Raw genomic sequence first — 23,450 nt, 5'->3', positions numbered from 1 at the left:
CCTTCCACAAGTTCCTCTTCATATGTTAATTGTCTTTTCTGTTTCTCACCAGTTATTTGGAATAATTGAAATTATTCTAAAGCTTGTTTCCAGGAATGTTATATGAATTGTTACTTTAACTGGAATTGAATTTTGTATTGCTTTTGTTTCCTATATTGGTATTTTATTGTTATTGTAGCATTGGGTGTAGCTTTTCTAAGCTACTTAAGTATCACCTTCACTGAGGCAGTTTATACATTCATAAATTTAAAAAACCCTAAAATAAGTAGCACTCAATTTGATTTCTACTTAAACCGACTGGAATGGGCAGCTTTGACCTTTTTACTTTATAGTCCTTGTCAATTATGTGCTCAGTTGACTAAAGATTAAAATAGTCTCAACATTTACAAGGAAAAAAATAATGGAAAATCCAAGCCTGATCCATGTATGTACATGATTCCAGAAAAATCTGAATCCAAATTCCCAAGATTAGCTGACCAATAACACTTCTGTCTTATTTGGCTTTAATTGCAGTTTGTTCACTCTACAACTGAATTTAGGAAGGAACCAAATGGTGTCAACTGTTTTCTGGAGATGGAAGACAACAACATAAACTGTCCATCATCAGCACATCAATGGCACTCACTTCAGTATTTCCAGAGGTTATGTATAGATGTCTGGAAACTAATAAGACAAGGCATAATTCCATGAGACGCCCAGATCAACATATCATATGTAAACAGTAGTTCCCGGCAGTATCCCCTGAATATATATCCAATCAAAAGGACTAGAATCATTGCAAACAGTAAATGATTACCAGTAAATCATATTCAGGGCTAATGAAATCCACTGTAACATTGATGTCAATTAATACCCATTTCTTTTCATCCATTTTCAGACAGAGATCATTTACTAAGATAGCAATAGCAATAGCAGTTAGACTTATATACCACTTCATAGGGCTTTCAGCCCTCTCTATGCGGTTTACAGAGTCAGCATATTGCCCCCAACAACAATCCGGGTCCTCATTTTACCCACCTCGGAAGGATGGAAGGCTGAGTCAACCCTGAGCCGGTGAGATTTGAACAGCCGAACTGCAGTCAGCTGAAGCAGCCTGCAGTGCTGCATTTAACCACTGCACCACCTCGGCTCTAGTAGGGTTGGGTTGGTCAATATTTAGTTTAGAGACAACTTGGCAATACAGAATTGGAATCTGGATTTAGAAGCTTAAAATTCAAGACTAAGACGGGGAAAGCAAAGATGATGACAATCTGTTTCTGCACTCTTGCTTTTGTCCCCCTCCCCTAAAAAAACACCTATAAGACCCAAAGCCAACCAGAAACATATTGAAATAAGTCCAGATCTCCTAGCTACCTTCTGTGCTTTGACATCATCCTCTTCTTAGTAGCCATGAGGTCAGTCAGTCAATCAATTTCCAATTCCCAAATCAAGAGATGGTTTTTTTTAAAATAACAGATATCTAATTTTCTAATAATATATGATATATGATGATATTAAATATAATATAATATTTAAATAGCAGACTTCTAATTTTATAATAATATGATATGATATATATGACATATGATATAAAATATAGTATCTGTTTTGATTTAACTATGGCTGTTTTAACTGTCGATTGACAAGAGAACAGATATTAACTAGGAGATAGATAGATAGATATCTCTCAACTTACTATACAACTGAGCCCAAAATTTAGGTTGCTAAGTGAGAAATTTAAGTGAGTTTTGCCCCATTTTATGACTTTTCTTGCCACGTTCGTTACGTGAATCACTGCAGTTGTTAAATTAGTAACATGCTGTTAAGTGAATCTAGTTTCCCCATTGACTTTGCTTGTCAGAAGGCTGCAAAAGGTGATCATGACCATAGGGCACTGCAACCGTCATAAATGTGAGTCAGCTATCAAGCATCTGAATGTAAATCATGTGACCATGGGGATCCTACAATGGTCGTAAGTGAAAAACAGCCGTAAGTCACTTTTTTTCAGTGCTGTTTTAACTTCAAAAGGTCACTAAACAAACTGTTGTAAATCAAGAATTACCTAGGTGGGCAAGAATTTCTGAATATCCACTGATGGATCAGTATTCTGGACAATTAAATCGTCCAACCAGGAAAACCTAGGACAACCTTTCAGAACTGTGTAAATCTTTCAAAATAGATGTTTCAGAACACAATGGGAGACATATGAAACACGTTTTTAAATTATTAAAATATTTCCAAACTACTTCTTCACATGCCTGTGCACGCATAGACATTTCATTCCGTGCAAGCTCAAAGAAAGACACAGCTGCTTTAATAAGCCAAACATAGGGGTGTCTCATATCCTCTTGCATATTTCAAAGCATCACTTTTAAAGGATTTTACAAACTACAATATAATGTCGTGACCCGTCAAAAGCGCGTTCCACAAAAGCGCGGTCGACGAAATCGCGTGTGTGACGTCATCACAACGCGACAAAAAAGATCGAAAAATTGAAATAAAAATTAAATTACAGCAAGCCGATTCACATAAAGGTAAGGGTTAGGTTAAGGGTTAGGGTTAGCGTTAGGTTAAGGGTTAGCGTTAGGTTTTTCGTTACGTTAAGGGTTAGGTTTAGGGTTAGGTTTGGGGGGGGTAGGGGAAGGTTTTAGCTTTATTTTTACATTTTTTGATCTTTTTCGTCGCGCTGTGATGACGTCACATATGCGCTTTCGTCAACCGCGATTTTGTCGTCCGCGGTTTTGTGGTAGAACCATATAATGTCATCTCTAACTTTGCCAAACTAGTTATAAGTATGAATGAAGCAGGAAAGCTGATACAATAAGTTATCAGCAGAACAACTGTCCCAACAGTGATACCGTGTTTCCCTGAAAATAAGACAGGGTCTTATTTTCTTTTGACTCCCGAAATAAGCACTTGGCTTTCTTTTTGGGGAGGTTTTATTATTTTTGAGGTGCAGGAAGCAGTGAGCGTGGTCATCTCATGGCTGCTGCTGTGTTGCAATATTTTTGGGAAGGCTTATTTTCAGGAGAGGGCTTATTTTCAGGGAAACAGGGTAGGAACTCAGAATTGGCAGAATGAGACAACTTCTTGTTAGCAAAATTGGAATTCCTATAAACCAACCAGTATTTGCTCCCAAATCCAGGTTCCCAACCTTGCTGGCCAAATCTAGCCTGTTACATTACAGAGAACTGTGGAGATCTGAGTAAGATGAAGTGTTCTCTCTACCTTCAATTTATTTATTATGATTAAACTCTATTGCCCCCCCCCCCATCTGGCAGAGGCAATTCTGCATGGAGTTAAGTCTCCATTATACATACCAGGTTGGAGTTACCATTTAGCATTAAGTGGTGATTGGTAGATATTTTAGCAGCAATTGGCTTGGCATTCAAATGACAGATCTATAACCTAGATGTTCAAAAGAATGTGGCTTCCTTGGTTAGATTTTTAGGAAAGGAGGCCAACCAGCAGCCTGTCTTTATTTTCCTGCAATGGCCAGGTTGAAAGCTCTCCCAAATTTGTCCTTCTACTAATATTGGCTCCTGAAGCCATTTTCTGTCCTGCTCAACTCAGACACATTCCTCAACAGTGGCTCCAGTAAAAGCAGCCGCACAAGCAGTTTGTCAGTAAAAAAGCAGCCTTTCCCAGCACACATACAGACTGCAGTGTGGCGCCCTTAACTCTTGAGGTTTCCTCTTTGATGACATGCAGCACTGAATGCAGTTTGCAGGCACAAGGACAATCAGAACTCCACACCAGTAATACACAGATGGAAAAACAGGGAGTCAGGCAGAGATGCCAAAAGGTTTGCAACAAGGATAGCTGTTAGTCTGTTTAAGAAAAAAAGGGGCCTCAAATAATGACAAGGGGCAATTTTACTTGCTCATAGAGTTTCAGTCTCTCTCTAATCAGATAATGGTCCTCCTTTACTCCTAAAGAGACCTACAAGCTGCTCATGGCTTCTTCCTTTCCTTGTGATCTTCTGTCCCCCCCCCCTTAACCCATTTGTGCAGTAATGCAGGGGTCCCTAACCCCTGGTCCATGGACCAGCACTTGTCTGTAGCATACCAGCAACCAGTCCGCATAAACAAGCAAAGCCCAATCCGTGGGATGCAGGCAACATGAGAAACCACGCCTCCTCTGGTCCACAGAAAAACCTCTCTCCACAGAACCAGTCCCTGATGCCCAAAAGGTTGGGGGGCCAGTGCAGTAAAGGATCAGTAAAGTGACATCAGCCTGTATTGCTGAAAACAATATTACTCAATACCACCCTTTCATTTCAGATGAATTTCTGCAGCGCGGTTAAACTGTGGGATAGCTAGAACCGACTACAAAATAATTAACAATTTTTCGAGAAGTCAAGATTTAATCAATGTTCCTGGAAATGCTGGAGAAAAACTTTTGCCCCAATGGGACAAAAAGCTTAACCAAATTTCTACGTCACCTAGATTATTGCAAATTCAGGAATCCTTCAAGTTATTTATAACCCAATAATAAGAAAAGCTCCATATTTTATCATGAAACTGCCTTTTTACTCAATGTTTTACCAGGAAAAAAATGTTATGCTTATTTGCAATATTATTGCAAATACATATATGTATACATACATACACACACACATATATATATACATACATACATTCATGTATGTAAATGTTTTCATAGATTTTCCCGGGTGTAGGTATGCTGGTCTTGTTGTATTCAGGTCTTTTCCCCGTGTAAGATTGAGATTGTCTTGGCAACGTTTCGGTGAGGTCTCACTCGCCATCTTCAGGCTGGTGCCTCTTGCACAAGCATGAAGCCGAAGGCATCAGCCTGAAGATGGCGAGTGGAACCTCGCAGAAAAATACACACACACACACACACACACACACACACACACGTGTTGTATTTGTGCTGATAAATAAAGGGAGACTAGTATAGATCTATTTCAAGCTATTTAGCTCTCATCAGCTAGCCATACCCTTACTGGGATTCGAACCTGGGCTGTATTACATATTAGGCAGATGTGTTAACCACTAAGCCATAAGGTTCTCCTTCTTTATCAGCTGAGCCAGGGAAATAGGTATGTATTTAGTGTCACAACATTTATCAGCACAAATACAACACAAATGTAACAAAGGCAACAATATTGGGTTTCTCTCTGGATGGTCTCTTGTGATGAGCCGATAGACAGAGAAAGGAAGCAGTAAGCTTCCTCCCATATTTGGGCATACCAGGGGTTGTGACACTAAATACATACCTATTTCCCTGGCTCATCTGATAAAGGAGAACCTTGTGGCTTAGTGGTTAACACATCTGCCTAATATGTGATACAGCCCAGGTTCGAATCCCAGTAAGGGTATGGCTAGCTGATGAGAGCTAAATAGCTTGAAATAGATCTATACTAGTCTCCCTTTATTTATTTATCAGCACAAATACAACACAAATGTAACAAAGGCAACAGTAAAAATATTGGGTTTCTCCCTGGATGGTCTCTTGTGACGAGCCGATAGAGAAAGGAAGCAGTAAGCTTCCTCCCATATTTGGGCATACCATGGGTTGTGACACTACATACATACATACATACATACATACATACATACATACATACATACATACATATAGAAATATTCCTAAAATGTTTTTCCCCCCAAATTATGGAAATACATAGCTTTTATTTAATTATTGCAACCTATCAATAAACACTCTGACCAATGCAAGTGTGCATGTAGCAGACAAGAACGTTTGTTCTCCAGATTTTACCATTGCAATTCACCGCCCCCCCCCCAAATATTTTGGTTTTACTTTTTTAAAATCTATGAACATGTGAACATAGAAGCCAAAAGCCTACCAAGATACACAGCACGTTACAACATGACAATGTCTGAGTAATCAAACTACAGGTGTCTATTATATAAATGTTCTTTTAACAGATTTTGTGGAGTTTGATTTCCAGGTGCCATTAGAAATCAGCACTGAAACTCTATGAAGATTGTAGATTAAATCAAACAAACACATTCATGTAAATAAAAAAATCAGTTGTTTCATTTCAGTTATTCTCCATATTTATAGTTAAATATTAATTTTGTTTCAAGATGCTGTTTTTGCAATTCATTAAAGTGATATTAATTTTGTTACAAGATGGAAAAAGCAGAGTAAATATTCTGAGAAGCAGCAACAGTAATTCTCTCTCTCTCTCTCTCTCTTTCTTTCTTTTACCAGTTATTCCAAAACATTTCTACTGAATTCAGTGAAAATATTACCTCAGAAGATATTTTTAAACTTGAAATTACTGGTTTTATTATCTTGTTCTATTGCACATGAATTCCTTACCCATCACCCAAATTAATAATAAAAAACCCCATACACAATGGATCATCTTAAAAATTTGCTCAAACCAGAAAAATAAAAAAGAAAGCAAACTTGACACGGAAAATATATATATATCTCAGTTTGCTAGGAGATCCCCATGGGTAATAACAGATGTATTCACATTAAACATTATTGAGGTTTTGCAGATATACTCAATCAAAAACCCAGGTCTTCCTATATACAATGAAGATTTAAAATAAAATAAAAAGGAATTTAACAATGTGCACAGGAATTTCAGAAATTTTCAGGTGTTTCATTCTCCTCCTGGAGCTAACTATGCGATGGTACAATTCAAAATTTAATTCCTGGTTTTTAGGATTTAGATAATCAAAAGGACAGAAGAGAAAGTGAAAGGCACACATGTGTCAAACATAGTTAGCTGAAATAACATTTTATGCTGTTATTTGTTTTTACAGTCATAATGTACTTTTACATGCTAAAGGAATAATGCCTTTATTTGTACACTAATATGTACAATAATATCACTTTTTTCATTTGCACTTCTAAACTTTTGAGGCCTTACAGACTGAGCAGTTTTGTTGCTCTATAAAGGATACTTTTGTCTCACAGGTTTTCACATACCTGAACATAAATTAGGCTTTGATATGTCATGTTCTACCATATGAGACCCATTTGTTTCCAAATAGCAGACCAACACAATTATCCCCAAAAGTAACAGTTTATAATATTTTCTTTCTAAGTAAGTTCTATTTTTGGGGGGTGGGGGGTGAGGAGTCTTTAAGTGCAACATGCACAAAATTGCAGGGTTTACTGATTTCTCTTGCTCGAATTTTAGTAAAGAGTAATTTATCAGATGACTAATAGATTACAAAATTCCTCTAGAATTACACAGGAAGCAAAAAAAAAAAACCCCAAGGTTTTCTACTACAATTTTCTATTGAGAAGGTACTTTATTAGATTTCAACTAATAAGGTATTTTCTCAATACACTGATTTCAATGGGACTGTTGCTGTGGCCATCTGAAATTAGTTCCTAACAGAACAATATATATATTATGCAAACAGTTTGGGTCATATGAAACAGAAGCAATCTTAAACGGAACTAGCATCGGTTAATTTTAGCAAAAGAGAGATATATGAAAATTTAAGTAACAAAAAGTGCTCACTTGGTGTACAAAGACATCAACAGGAGACTCCAAAGGGCTTCCCTCGCGGTTGAGCATGGAAATAAATCCGAATCCCATTCTCACATTAAACCACTTGCAATGGCCTGTTCCGTGCAAAACCTGGGATTCCTCCTCCTCCTCTTCTTCTTCCTCTTCTTGTTCCGGTAATTTCCCGGGTTCATCTCCACTTTTACGCGCCCCCGCTGATTTGGAGAGAGGTGGCGGAAAAAAAGCACAAGAAAACTACGTAAATATACACGCGCGTGCACACACACGCACCCTCTCTCTTACACACAAGCCGGGAATTAAATTCCAACAACATCTCCTTGGCGGCAGCACAAGAGCGATTGCTACAGAAAAGGACGGAAAGCACACATACACGCACGTTCAACGTTACGAAATCGAGCTATTTTCCCTTCCCTTCCGACCCACAAATTTTGTTTTCAAAGCGCACCAACATTTCAATCACACCCACGCCCGGATCTTGTAGGAGGAAATAAACTGCTTTTCGAAAGAAATAATAATAATAATAATGCAACGCTGAAGGGCATCTCCGAGGGGAGAAAGGCAGCATCTGCTGTGACTTAGGCTCTATTTTTCATACACTCCCCGCCACTCGCACACACAGGCTCGCACACACAGTAGTAGCACTAGCAGCAGCGGCGGCAGCGGCAGTCCAGCCCACCCCACGTTGTTCTGTACATACGTGCGATCCTGCCCTTTAACTCCATCTTTCAGCCACATAAACCACCCCAGAAAACGATACTTTACTTGGATACTGCTGGTTGAGCACCGATCCCATCCCTCCCCAGAGGAATTCGCAGGCGAATGACTCTCGGCTGGCGAGGGAGGGAGGGAGGGAGCGAGCGAGGAGGGGCGGGGAGGGAGGGGGGCGACCGAGCCGAGGGAAGAAGGCGATTGCACAACCGCTTGGAACAGCCCATCCAGCGGCCGCGAGCGCCGGGTGTTATTTTCCAACTGGGTTCGTTTCTCTCATTTCCCTCCCCTTTCTTGTACGCTGGGACGACTCTTACTACAGCCCAATGGAGCGGCTCTGTATGTGTGTGGCGGGGGGGGGGCAGGTGTATAAAACTTTCCCCTTCCCTTTCTGCCTTCGGCGACTGCTTGCTCAATCACACAGGAACAATGGTCCCTCCGAAGGCTTTTCAACTCGGGTGAATCGGCGGTGGGCGGCGCAGAGCACCACAGAGGAGACCTCGGCCACAATAGGATTCTCTTCCCCCCTCTCACCTCCCATTTCGTGGCCGTTGTTTGTCTTGGTTTTCCTTTAAAACGCGAGCTGTCCTTTAAATCGCCCTTTCCTTTAAAACGAAAGTTAAAGGGCTCTTTAAAAAAAAAGGGGGGGGGACGGGACGGAGAAGGAAAACGAAGCGATGTTTCAAAGGAGAAGGGGGAGAAAAAAACAACCCAGGAAAAAGAAGTGGGGGGGGGGGATAACCTTCGGCCATGTTGCTTTACAGGCCTTCTGTTTCAAAGTAGCGAGGCGGAAAAGTACACCCCCTCCCCCCCTTTCCTGGTCGGGAGAAGCGGTCTCCGGAATTAGCTGAACATCTTGATTTTGAGCGGTTTCTCCTGCTTTGGCTGTCTAGAGGTCTCTGCTCTCTTGTGTTTTGGGGGGGCTTGCGGCTGCCCCGCCCCCACCGCCCGGGCTAGGAGCCGTCCATGCTCTGGCTGGGATTCTGGCCCCCCGTTGCACGTGACTCGCCCAATTACATGCCTTCTTACTACTAATTTCACCTCGGGTCTTCCGAGTTGAGGGGATTTTGGGGAAGGGGGGGGGCGAAGTTGGCAAAAAAAGAAGAAGGAAGGAATAGCCAATCGGTGCTTCCAACGGCCCTGACAGGCCCGGAATAATTTATGAAACCAACAACGAAATTTGAAAATCCGCTCCCCGTGCCACGAGTTGGCACGTTTCTCTACGTAGATCCGTCTGACGCTCGTGAAGGGTGGGGAAATTCTTTGTCGGGACGCAAAGGCCGCCGGCCTGCCTCGCGCGAGCCCAGCGTAGCGCGCTCTCTCTCTCTCTCCGGAGCCAAAGCTTGTTGTTGTTGTTGAGGACACGCGTGCAAAAGAAATCGCCCTTCGCTCCGCGCGCTTTCGTAACGGCGGCGGAACCCCGGGAAGTGGGAAGCGCCGCCGAAGCGGATTCACAATCGGGCGATAAAGAGCTTTTTTAAAAACCTAAACGGCACTCGGCATTTTTGTTTTAATTTAACTTGGGGATCGTTTCTGCATTTTACATTGATTGGCTTGGGAGATGGGCTTTGGATCTTTGTGTGAGCTTGCTGGTCGTGTCCCGTTTGGAATCGGTGACGGGAAGAAATAGGGGGCGCAGTCTGGCTTCTTCCTGTGCACACATCTACCTGGAAGTAAGCCCCCTTAAGTAAGTAAGACCGCGCGCAGAATTTGGGCTGAGGAGGCCTGCGCTCATCCCCTAAGTAAATCTATCTGAACTTCATGGATCTTGCTGCCCTGTAAGTGTATATGTGTCGTATATAGAATTGGTAATGAATCCATATCACTAAGATCGAGTCCACTCCCTTGCTCGGTGCAGGAATCCAAATTAAACCATCTCAGACGAACGATCGGCGAGGCTTGTTGGCGACACATCCCGTGAATAAGAACCCTCTGTTTAATTATTAGGATCCCTCCCCCCTCCCAGTTTAATTCGGAATTCCCTTTCCTGAAATGTAGATCAATTATTTGGGGTCCCACTCTCTTTAATAGCCATCTTCCGTGTGAATCACATTGCAGTGTTTGCCATTTTATTCCCTTCTCGGTCGTATGTATGGAAGGGAAAGGAAAAAAAATTGTATCTGTGGAATATCATCAGAGAATAATAAATCATAGCTCTGGAGCCTCTTTTGATAACAGGATTTACATCATTGAAACACACCAACCGTTCGAACGGTAAACGAGCATTAAAACACGCGTGGCATACTTTGCACAACTCATATTCTGAAGCTGCTTATTATGGTCCTGCCTTGTTGTAGGTTCGGTCAATTAAGCCTGTTCGGAACCAAAGTCGCCTTTGCCGGGTCTGTAAGTCGTCCATTAGGGAAGCCCCACCGGAAACGCGGTGTCATCTCAATTCGGTTCAGGATGCGAGGCAGTCAAGCGTTTCAAAGCATTTAGGGAAGCGGTACGGAGGGGGGGGGGCGTTGGTTGGTGATGGAGGGAGCGGGATGGCGCTTTCGCAGTTTCCACCGCCGTCTCGTTCCGGGGGAGGGGATGTGATTGATGACTTCCTAAATAAGAGGTCAGTTTGCAAGCTCAGCATCCAAGGCGAACCTCCCTGGGCAACCGATCGTTCTCCAGGAGGAGGGAGAGGGAGCCTGGAAAGGCGAAATGAGAATTTGCCGGCGAAGAGGAAGCACCGGAGTGTCCGGCAGGAGGAGAGGCGGAAAACAAGACTGGAGGGGAAAATGCTGGGTCAGAAATTGCCGTTGAAACTGGACCCCTCCTAGACAGCCGACAGCCGTTCGGAGTGTTTATCCAGTCCAGGCTTTACCTGCGAGTCCCTTCGCCCTACAGTGGAATTGACATTTCAATAGACGAATTACATGGGGGAGAAACAGTCTATCTCCCCTAAAAGCTCCAAATTCATCACCAGAATCTCAGGGCAACACATGGGCGAAGAAGGGGTGGAGGGATCGGGCGGAGTGGCATTAATGACAAGTGCACCGCCTCTGATGACGGTCAGACGCTCCCGGGAATGCTGGCAGTCCAGCCCTGAGCGTGTTCACCTCGAAGGCAGCCCAGGGAGTCTTACTTTCGCATGCGAGCTGTCCCCCGTCCTTTTCCGCTGCGCCGAAAGGGCCTCCGATCCTTTGAAGACGCAACAACGGACCTCCTTCGAAGACCGCTTCCTTATAGGAGTCCCGCTGATTGGCATGGTGCTCGGGATCGCTCGCCTTCTACCGCCCAGCTGAGTACGCACTTATTTAAAAAAAAAAAAAGCATGTGTATGGTATTCCACTGGAATGGACACGAACAGGATTAATCCCGAAATTATCAGTTTCGGCCACCCTTGAAAATACCCACTGCCCGTTTCTCAAGCCAGATCAACATTTGAAAGGTCCAGTCAGATTCTGCCACTCGCTTCCCGTCCCTCTCGCCGTGTTCTAATTTGCCCTGAATGTTCGGGTTTTGTTTTTTTTTCCACCAACGAAATCACAAGGTTGTCCGTTGTTGGTTTAAACCTGGCGACAGGCAGTCTGAACAAACAGTGAAAGGCCCTCCAGACTAACCAAAGGGGCCTATTTACTCCCGGGTTACTGCGTAAGAGTTTGTTGCAGGGAGAGGAAAAGGCGCACATTTCTTTTCCTAACGCCCCGTTCTAAGTGGACAAGGTACCTTCCTCCCATGAGAACATCTCCACGCCTTAATTCGCAGCGCTGTTCTCGTTTTCCGGGTGGAAGGAGGGCTGAAGTTCTTTACGGCGGCATTCCTCTGGCAGCTTCAACCACCAGCTCCCCTTCGGTGATTTTGGTGCTGGGTCGCCTTGCTCAGCTTTCGCCCCTCCTCCTCCCCCGCCCTCATCGCTTCCTCTCCGGCGCAGCTTTTCACGCAACCGAATAGCACGCAGGAAAGTGGGAGCGGGAAGAGCTAAATGATCCTGAGGCTCTGGACTCAGGTCTCTCAGCCCAGCTTCGGGAACGTTTGCTTAAGAAATAAGTGCTCTCGGAATTCAACGGGACTTCCATTCAAACCAGCTCGAAAAGAAGCGAATTTTTCATTCGAAGGAAGAAAGAGCGCGGCTTTTCCAAGAGTTTAAAGAGTTTATTGAGGCTGGAGAGGAGCAAGAGGAAAATCTAAAAAGATGAGGGACCAAAAACCTAAAACGTTTTTACTTACCAGAAATAGAGGACCGAGATGGCTAACTAAACGTCTTCGTATTACCAGGGGTAATGGTGAAACTTTATTGCCAGTGAGAATAAAGAGCCTTCAAAGGATTTGGGAGAACTAAAAAATTAACCGGCTGATGGAACATACTTTGGGGGATGTATTCCATCGAAATACGGGACTGTTTCTTGCTGCACCTAGGGCAGTTTGGGCTTCTTTTCGGTTTAAGGAACCATGGCTGCCTGAACCTTACCCAACGAAGAAAGGAGGCACGCCTGATATTATTTACCTTCCATCTTTTGAGAACGAAGAGAGAATTTGCCTTAACCCCCCCCCCCCATGTAAAGTTTGACTCCTCATGTTGGGGGCGGCTGCATGCCTGGGTGCCTCTTCGAGGTTTTGCCTTGTCCATTCACCTAGTGTGGTAATCAAGTTCTGCGCACGACTTTGTGCACATTTTCCCTCGACCTCTAAAAGCCCCGAGACAACGTGAGAAAAGCATCCTTATCATAACACAAAGTACAGCATTCCTTAGCAACTGAAGTTTACAAAATGTCGAGTCGTAGTATTTCTGTTTTAAGTCTTAAAAGAACGCTCACTATGGAGAAAAAGCTGGCCAAAAATTGGAAGCGTGCCTGCAAACCATCCTTCTATTAATACACCTGTCTATGAGGATTTATACGGAGGGAGGAGGACGTTAGCAATGCAATGCCGCCATCGACGGGGGTAGGTGAAAGTCTTCAGAAAGCAGAAAGCCCCTGTTAGCTCCCTCCGGTTCTAGAGATAACTGGTTCAGAGCATATTATTGGGTTTTGCAGAGGCTTGACTTAAATGACCTTTTTTGTTTTTGAAGTGGAGGAATGCCATAAAGCAATTGCAGTATGGAGAGTCGCTAGGGAAGATCAGGCTGCAGGCGGCTGTACATATTTAAAAAAAAACCCGCGGGTTTTCAAATGACTGCCCGGCAACCTTGAAATTTGAAAGCCTCCAGTATTAGCAGAATTAAGGTGAGGCCAACGGCCTGACCAAGAGCGTCAGATGTTTTCGGCGCATCTATTCATTTCCTGCCAAACATCACGGTCTCTCTCCTCACCACAGACTCAGAACGGTGCGGGCAGGAAAGTGGCGACAATATCAATACCTCAAAAGCGCTGCCCTGACTTTGCGGATCTGAACGACACGAGGAAGTTTTCTTCCTTCGAAAAGCCGGCTACGCAGGAAGGTTTCGTTTCTGTCGACTCCCTGCGTTCTGCTTTCAAGGCAAAGCCGTCTGGGAAACGCTGTTTCGACCAATCCAGGCGAAACACCGAAGCTCGACTTGCGAAACAGCGGCTCGGCGGGTCTTGGTGTGACCGCAAAGGGCGCAAGAAGGTTGCGCAGGGAAAGATTGGGGAAGGGAGAGAAGCCTCCCTACTACATTAAAACAACAACAACAACTAGATTCCAGATTCTGAGGCACCCCTGCCGCTTGGGGCGATTGTGATACCCCCCCCCCAAGGCGACAGCAGCACCTGCTGTTCCGAAATAGTCCCAAGGGGAAGTTTTGGGAAGTAGGAAGTAGGTTGGTGGTTTGGAAATCGGCGTAGTTGGAGTACTAAGATGGAAGGGCATTTAAACGGCCACGAAGAGATACAGAAAGCTCCAACTATTGGCTGCCATCTAGCGGTTGCCTGGGATTTTACGGTCATCTAGAAGCGCTGGCAGCAAGAATGATCGCGGAGGGGAAGAAGCCCTTGGCTCAGTGTCGGATTAAGGCTCACTGTTGCCCCAAGCACTGACAAATCTTGGTGCCCCCCCCCCTCCTTTGTACATACTGTACAAATCTTCATTGTTTTTTTTCTTTCTTTCTCAACTTTGTGGTGCCTCCTTTGGACCTGTGCCCTAAGACAGTGCTTAGTCTGCCTAATGGTTAATACATCACTGCCCTGGCTCTACCCTTCAAGGTCCAGGAGCTTCAGACGAGAGGGGTTGTGGGGTGGTGGTGTCGTCGCAGAATCTTAGACTAGTTGGTTCCCATGTACCGCTGCGACCTCTTTCGGGTACCTTTTACTTCAGCAGAGCCCCCTTCGGGCCACCTTCCCCATAAGGAAGCAGAAAAAGCTTCTTGGGTGAGAAGCAAAACGTCTTCAAAGAAAAACCAGAAAGTCCAGTTACTTCTTTGGGGGGGGAGGGGGGAAGCACCTTTGGGACAATCATGAACCGCATGACTGAGACTCTTAATAGATACCTGATCTTTGATAGATTGGAAACTGAAAGCAAAGTGGGGAGGGGCGCTCTCGGAGAAACCTTACATTCCTGCTCCAGGTCTACATTTTTTCGCCTCTTCTGGATAATCTCTACCTCTACCCCTCCCCTTCTCCTCTGTATTTATCTCTTTGTCTTCACTCATCCATATGGAACACCAAACAAAACCTTTTGTTATTCAAGTTATTTGTAATGTTTTCATAGCGTGTTTGCTGATAAAAGAGTCGTTTTTACGGACGGGCGTGTGGGATGCGTTTGCGTGTTTTGTTGCGGACTTTGGAAAGCCTTTTCGGAAACGGGAGAGTAGCGGCAGCGGTTCTAATCCAGAAAAAAGCAAGCAACTCAACTTCACTAAGGACGGTGGCCCGAGAAGACGCCTTGAACACCGTCGAGAGGACCATTTTTTCGACTGTTTCACAAATGACCAAGGTGCATTTCAAAAGTAAAATGCAAGCATGACGAGAAAGTCCAACTTTATTAACACTAGTGCTAACCTTCGTTTCATATGGTTGCTGGCTATCGCGGCTGGTATGCATTATGCAGTTCCGGTAGAGTTTTTGCTGAATTATATCCAGTTTCGGGTTTTTTTTTTAATGGAGGGGAAGAAAGCTCTTAGTAAAAGGCATATTTTAAGACACAATCATCATCTTCCTCATCCAACGTTCGCCTACCGCTTACGCTACTGATTGTTTGGAAACCCCATCGAAATGAATGCGAGGCTCGGGAGAACATGTGACCTTACAGATGCCGAAGCAGGGCGCTTTCGTTTTTTTAAACTAAAGCACTATGTAACTCTTCCATGGTTTCGAACATTGCCGTATACTGGACGTCCACCAATCCATTGTTGGATCGGGTATGACAGATAGCATTCAGCAATAGCACTTAGACTTATATACCGCTTCACGGTGCTTTGCAGCTCTCTCTAAGCGGTTTACAGAGTCAGTGTATTGCTCCCAACAATCTTGGTCCTCATTATACCCATCTCCAAAGGATGGAAGGCTGAGTCAACCTTGAGTCGGGTGAGTTTCGATTTGCCATACTGCTGGCAGCCTGCAGTCAGCAGAAGTAGCCTGCAGATATAAAGACATTTCTTCTAGCCAGCCATTTCCCCCTCTCACCCGCTTTAGTATAAATACCGAGGAACTGCGTTGAAATTCCGTGTGCGACTTGGTCCCTTCACACAATTCAGAGAAGGCAGCGTCTTTGCCTGCTTATATCCCCGAATTTCGTGCGATTGGATAGTAACTAGTTAAGACCTCCCCGCCGAACCAATCTTCTAAAGATTCCTATCATGTTCCACACAACTCCTCTTTCTGTTAATTGAAACCGCGAGACGTTTCAGCAAAGGTTGAAAGTTACACGCGTGGGCTCTTGTTCGTCTCTTTGGCTACTACTGGTATTAAAATCTCATTTCGAAAAAGTGTTGCCGTATCCTTGCTATGATCACTAGGACGCCCCCCCCCCCCCCGGAGGCAGCCGAAATAAGAAGCCGTAATCGGTTGGTGCGGGGAAACTGAATGACAAGTCAAAACTTTTTGGTAGGCGAGAGCCCACGGATGAATGTAAGTGGGCGCGTCCAGCGTTGTGGAAACTCGGGGCTCCAATTATGGAAGAAGCGACCGCCGTTCTTAAAGCCGGGGTACCTTCGTGGCCAAGACGAATTTCAGGATCGCGAGAAGCCGGAGAAGGAACAGGAAAGGGCGGCAGAGAAAGTGCTTTGTAAATCAGCTGATGCCTTTTCCCCCGCCCACTGAGGTTTCTTGTTAAAGAAAGGTGCAAAAAACCACGGGAACGTCCGCCTCCTGCCTAAATGTTTGGATCTAGGTAAGAAAGCAGGATTTAATTTACGATTCATGTTTACTCATCGGGCTATTAAAAGAAAAAAACGAGTAAGACCATCGCTCAAATTTTAAATGAAAACCATGTTTCATTCATTCTCTAGGACAGTGTTTGTCAACCTTGGCAACTTGAAGATGTCCGGACTTCAACTCCCAGAATTCCCCAGCCTGCCTGGGGAATTCTGGGAGTTGAAGTCCGGACATCTTCAAGTTGCCAAGGTTGACAAACACTGCTCTAGGACAGGATCCGGAAGAAACGCTTCGTTTTAGAAGCCTCGTAACCTTCAAGGAAGAAAAAAATCAGTGGATTCTGCAAACAGAATTCTTAAGTCCGGCACAACTCACCCCGAATTACCTGCAACTTATTGCCCAACAAATATATTCAGGATCTCGCAGTTAAGGGGAGAAAGCGAATAAAGATCGTGCCGCCCAACCCTATATTTAATGTAATTTTTTTTTAATTTAAAAAAATCGTAAAATCTTCCCTTGCCAGAAAACTCGCCCAGTTCGACGAGTGTTTTGCAAAGGGGCAACTACAGCCGTCGTTGCTGGGGGCGAGGAGGGAGGGAGGACTCCTGGACGTTTGGACCCTGGGGAAGCTAGAGGGAAGCCGACAGAGGTGGCTGGAGTCCGGCGGCCACTTCCTACCGGTGGCTTTGCGACAAAGAGGGGAGCGAGAGACGCGGGGCGGCTGGCAAGCAGGCTGCAGTCCCGGACCGATTTCGTGGGGCGCTTGGCTCAGCGAAATGCCGGATACTCGTTTCACAGTCCCGCCGAGGAGAAGCGGGGAGGGGCGAGGGGGAAACCTGGAAACACCTTCGAAAAATCTGAAGTTTCTCTCCAGGCGCCGTCTCCTTGAAAGAGTCGGCAGCCCAGGCGTAGAGATTCTCAGCTATTAGTAGTCAATCAATCACAAACAGAGGCGTGCGAGACCAAGTCGGGTTCTGCGAACCGGTATGCAGGAGGCGGCGGCAATCAGAGGACCGAGGGAAGTCAGTGACAGGACGGTCTGGGCAGTTCCGGCCGCCTCCCCATAGAGACAGGCGGAGTTGCCCCGGGTAAGGAGACGAGGCTTAGAACTCTTTCTAGCTTAATTCTTGCTCCGGGCAAGAATCCCCGTCCCACCCATTGCTCCGGTTCCTTTCCGTGCGAAGAAAAGGAGGTCCACGTGTAAAGGAAAAGCAGCAAAAGAATCTCGCCTGGAAAAGGAGCCAGGTGATGGAGAGGGAGGGGCTATCTTTACGGTGTTTAAATTTCGCCGTACAAAGTGACGCGATACTTTATTTTAACGTATTTCATTAATTGTGTGGGCGAGGTTTGGGGGGGGCCTCATCCTTCCCTTAACATCTTGGGGGAGAAACACACACATCTTCAGACGTTCAGGGCGCATGCGCCACTGAAACTTCGCCGCCCTCCTCCCACGTCCGGGAGGGGGCAAATTGCAGGGAGCAGGAAAGTTCATCTTCAGCCACTGTTAAACCAAGGGGCAGCCTTGGAGCCTGAAGCGCAGCCAGCTGAGCCAGCTGAGTCTCAAACTCCAAGATGGGTTCTTTTTCAGCCAAGACCATCAACAGTTGACAGCTCAACTTTGATCAAAATGCTCAGATCTTGGGGGGAGGGGAAGAGAGAGACGATCAATAAGAGAGATAGCCTGCTGGACATAAACATTTATTTCTGAATAAATATAGGAACTTGCACTGCTTCGATGGCTTCTCCAAATACCTCTAAATAGTTTAAAACGGGTTACCATCCTTTCGGATCTCAGGGACCACTAAATTCATAATTTTAAATCCCATGGACCATTAATATGATTTTTTAAAAAAAAAAAAACAAATAGCATTTAGTGCAATATAAAAAATGCAAAGAATTTTGCTGCGGACCACCAAAACTTTCTCGCGGACCACTAGTAGTCAATGGACCATTGGTTGGTGACCATTGGTTTAAAAGAATAGGGCACACTAGATAAAAAAAAACTGTTCCATTTTAGGGTTTACATAGTTCAACAAAACCCTGGAGGTTTCATTTAATGTTGCGTTACATATATCAAATGCCTTACAGGAAAATCTTTTGAAGTTCCTTTCTCAAAATAGAAATATAACATTTGACTTGTAGGAAAATCAACTACTGTAGTGTTCTAGCAGGATCTCTAGTGCCCTAGAACAGAATTAACATGCATGGGGAAAATGAGATTTGCAGTAATGGGAATCATCAGAAACAGGAACAATGATTAGGTTCCAGGCCATTATTATTCCAGGCTACATAATTTACAGCCTTCATTTACACAGAAAGAATCTTCAGCTTCATATGTCTTCAAAATTCAAGAAGGATACAATAAAATCTTAAGGCATCATATTTTTGTTTTCTTTCTTTCTTAGGGAAGCTATGGTTCATCTACTGTATCTATTTCAACTTCATAACAAACAGTTAAGACAAGCACACAGTCAGAATGGATAAGAGGTGTGGTGAAATAAGAACTAACCTGGATCTGAAGAAACTTCCCAGAAGGATTTCATGGTCTTCTGAAGGACCTAGGAATCAGAGAGCTGCAGTCACTACCATGCTAATTCCAGCAGAGCACTCTCTTTAATTCCCCCTTCTCTAGTTTAACAACTCATTAGAAGGCTGTAAAATGCCAGCTCTTGACTCTATGAAGTCACCTATAAACTTTTTAACAGGTTGCGGCTTACCTGCCTTTAAATAGCCATTTATGGGATGCAAACCAACATCAAATCGTGCAAATCATTACAACCAACAAATTTAATAATAGGTGAAGTTCTCTCATCAAAGCAACATCGGATAAGGCATTCACCTTTTAATGAAAATAACTGAATAACTGCAGATGTACCTGAAAGTCTTTTTTGGATCATTGAATTTATTATATACTAATCATACCATGCTACAAATATTTTAGTCCGGTCAACACACACACACACACACACACACACACACACACGGGTTGCATTCACTTTGGTCAAACATGAACAAAATGCAATAGGAGCATACTTTTTAGACAGGTGACCTAAGTAATATATAAATTTTTCCATGTATCTCTATTCAAACTGTCTTTTGAGATTTATAAGCAATAATATTTGGGTGAAGTTAATGTGTTAATTCTATTACTCCATTACTTAATGGGGATTATTTGCCTATTGTGCCCTGCATATTTAAGAAATGTCAATATATCAATAATTGAGCAAATAACTTTTGCCATTCACAAACCACTGGTAAGTGTCTCTCTGTTACCTGCTTCTATTTCAGTTATTTTGCAAATGGAAGATGGTGTGAAACTATGTTTAATTATTTTGCAAATCTTTCCACTAGGCTTTATATTCTATAAATTATAGATTGAATGTATAAATCAATAATTCTGTCTTGAATTAAACAATGGTAACAAAAAATTTTCATCCAAACTTAACAAAGCTGAACTTGAATAATACAAACAAAAGAGAAAAAAATTAATCATTAGAAGGCAGACAATGATACTGGGATATGTTTCAAGGGTGTAATAGTTATAAGGAAACAGAATTCCTTTATTTCAATAAGGAAAATGTTACAAAATGATTTTCTTCAAGGCATCAGTATTTCCTTTTTTTAAAGAAAAAGAACATACAAAGAAAAATATAATTAACTTGCAGTTGAAAGGGTCAGCATTTCTTCCCTGTATATAATTGACAAAGCAAATATGCAGTACTCAGATTCTGTTCTGAATAATTCAAAACTAGGTCCTATTTCCCATGAAACAGCTCAGTTTCATCTGGCAGGTTAAAGTTTACCTTTTGATACATAAAAGGAAGCCAAACATCAAGAGACAAAAATTGCCCAAATAATAGTAGATATTTATAAAATTTGCCCTAGAGCAGATACTACCAAGGTTACTAGAAAAAAAGATAAAAATGTTTGGAACATTCTAGCACTGTGTTTTATTCTGTGTTTGAGTGGTATTACACTACCCTGCCTTGATACTATTGCTAGCAAAATAAGGTGAGAGGAAGAAGAAAAAGATGACAGGACTCTTGTGAAAACAAAAACTGCAATGCAATCCACACAATCCACTGACCCTTTTTCACAGGCATAATCAGACTAGGAAGAATAATGATGTTGAAATCCTGATTGTATTATTGGGCAATGCCAACTATGCAGCATGTTCTGCCTACATATTAATCATTTTGCTGAAGTATGGTAAACTGTAAATAAATAGTAAAGGGAATAAAATAAGAAAATATTCAGAAGGCATTTATTAAATATTATTTGTGTTTTGTCTCTCTCTATGTACTTCACTGATATGTGCATGTGTTTCTATCTGCTCCACAAAATAAAGCAGTTGTCATATAGTGCTGTATATGACTTGCTTTATTCCACTATTAAGTGTACACTGTCTTTAGCACAGCATTATTCCACTGGTTATTTCATTAAAGAATAATATTAAACAGAAAAGCATAACTTCAAATAAGGTTGTGTTTAAAGACTTTGCTAATTCAAATTGCACTGGCTGGCATGGTAATGCAAATACAACAATTCTGATTATAAAATTCTTTCAATACTCAAAAGGCAGTTGTAAAATTAGAAGATTCTTGAGTCGTTTTGGAGGTGTTTGAAGGGTCAAGTCCTAGCATTTCATTCAGCAATATAAAATATATGATATTTTAAATACCATTACATTTCCAATTATAATTCCTTAATCTCTTAATTATGCTTTGTTATCGACCTGAAATATCAATTACAAATGGAAAATTGCTGTTTAAATTCAGTTAAATAAAAATCAACTTTATTGAAATTACATGGTGAAATTGCCACACACCATACACAGATTAAACTGAGATGATACATAAATAACAGAATTGTGGGAAAATAAAAGATATATAATATATATAGGTTCACTAATACTTGAAAACTTTGTATAAATAATATAGCAATATTTTGTTTGTTTAGTTTCCCCCCATCTGTGTAAAATGGTAAAGTCACCTACTTAAAAATGTCTTTCATTATAGCAATTATTATCTTTTTATTGTTTAAATTAACAAAATTTTATAAGATACAGTGAAATATTAAGATTATTTGAAATGTATTTCAGTGAATTCAGTCTAATTTCTATATTTTTAAAACAAAACAAAAAACTAAACTAACTGAACTAATCTAGAATTGTTCTCAACTGCCAGATATTAATACTAAAATTTAAATTTGTTTTTAGCATGATAAAAAAATTAATAAAATAATATTTTAGGGTTTTTTCCATTTCAAGGCAGTTATCTAAATGAAAGATTTAATACACAATGATGCCAAATTTAACTTGATTTGCATAGCAGATGGAATATCAAGAATTATGTACATTCTTAATATTTTTCATGAAATAGATTTTATAATATAATTCTGCTTAGCCAGATTGCAATTTTAGTATAACTTACTCAAATAAATGCAGTATGCTTCTTTACTTTCTTCCTTTTAGTGTGTGTTAGAACTGTGATAACCTCTTATGTTGTTAAGTATCAAAGTCATTAAAGCAGATTAATCCAAATGAAGTCATATTTTGAATTTAAGATAGATAAAAATATCAATTCACCATATCCATTAATTTCAATAAATGTCCATAATTTTTCATAATAATGGCCAAACGTGTGTTTTTATTGAAGTGATGATTATCAGTGAAATTCATGTCACTTCTGACAGGAGAATGTTTTCTAAAAACAATGCTTCTCTTCATATTTGTTATTCTATGTATAGTTCTCTGTTTTTAGTTAATGCAAGCATTGAATATTCCCTTAACAAAGTACTACTGCTCAGTTGAGAAGCTTTATTTCCAGTCAAAAATGCATACTTTTAACTTCAACATAATGATCAAATACTTTATTTCCATTTTTTCCACTATTTAAAGTTTTTATCTCACAGTTTCTAAAAGAAATGTAACTACATTTTTCTTTTAATTCAGAGAAAAAATGACCAAGTTTAAGACTAGATTTTAATGTTAGTATATTTTTATTCTAACATCTAAATCATTGCTGTGTCTTTCATTATCTATGTCTAAAATATTAATGCCTTTGAGACAGTGTCAAATTATATGATTTCTACCCAAATGCAGTATGCACGAACATTAAAAAATGTTTAAATGCAAATAGACTTTTCAGTTCGTCTCCTAAAAGAACCTAAAGCAAAGCTTTAATTTGTATAATGTCCTACTGAGTTCAGAGGCACTTATCTGAATGAATGTACAAATAACTGCAGAATCAAAAAGGTTAATTACATCATTAAATTAATTATATTTTATCAGAATGGGGACATTTCATTTTTGATAGGAATTATATTTTTAAGTAAATTCCAACTTCTGTTACACCATTTCTTACTAAGCATCTTTCTGAGGGAGATGGGTGGTTAAGAAATATGAAATATAAATAAAATAATAGAAATATAAAATAAGGGCTTTAAACACAAACTTAAGTTAAATTGCATGAAGTTTATTTATCCTACATTTTCACTGTTACAAAAACAATCCCACAGAATATTTGTATTCATCTAGTGTTTCAAGCATTAATATTTTATTAAAGAGAAAATTAGTCCCAAATTCATAGTCAGTAATAATATTTTAGTTATAGTGATGACGCTTATGTAAAGATAATAATACTGTACAAATGCAGGATTCTTGGCTTTAATTCTATCTACTCATATAAAACGAAACATTATAATTAGGTACACAATGTTATGTTATTCATTCTCTGCAAGCAAGTAAAATTTGGTTTTTGCACTCTCCAAAATGTTAGTTTAAAAGATCATACCTCATATAATGATTTTTTTCTGAGTTAATGAAGCAGTTGAAGAATTAAAAATATTTTCATACAGATCTATAAAGAAATTGTGGGTAAAACTTCATTTCTGGAAATTAAATGATAGCACTTTTTCAGATGTAATTAACTTAAAAACTAATATATGGCACAGAATGACAGATTGCAAACCATTAATGTTTGCAACTTTTTTTGGGGATTGAAGGAAAATATTAGCTTTCAGAGGCATGCAAGTTTGATCTACTATAGCAAAACAAAATATGCAGTACTTAA

At 41.4% G+C, this 23,450-nt stretch overlaps 1 protein-coding gene across 3 annotated transcripts in view; it reads right to left on the bottom strand.

Moving 5' to 3' along the window:
• Positions 1 to 23,450, bottom strand: part of LIN28B (lin-28 homolog B) — a 97,155-nt gene that overhangs the window by 70,106 nt on the left and 3,599 nt on the right. Inside the window, exons 2-3 of one of the 3 annotated variants that reach the window (XM_032215827.1) lie at positions 18,887 to 18,935; positions 7,460 to 7,662 (exon numbers count right to left, since the gene is read on the bottom strand). In XM_032215827.1, the coding sequence (XP_032071718.1) occupies positions 7,460 to 7,662; positions 18,887 to 18,920 (237 nt within the window). In that variant the 5' untranslated portion in view covers positions 18,921 to 18,935. Of the gene's footprint in view, positions 1 to 7,459; positions 7,663 to 8,165; positions 8,405 to 18,886; positions 18,936 to 23,450 lie in introns of those variants that run through there. The other 2 variants (XM_032215826.1, XM_032215825.1) reach the window with 2 other exon arrangements.

The sequence above is a fragment of the Thamnophis elegans genome, chromosome 4, assembly GCF_009769535.1.
Source record: "Thamnophis elegans isolate rThaEle1 chromosome 4, rThaEle1.pri, whole genome shotgun sequence".
NCBI lineage: Eukaryota > Metazoa > Chordata > Lepidosauria > Squamata > Colubridae > Thamnophis > Thamnophis elegans.
Note: the sequence above shows the minus strand (reverse complement) of the source record. Positions and strands in the feature narration are given on the sequence as shown.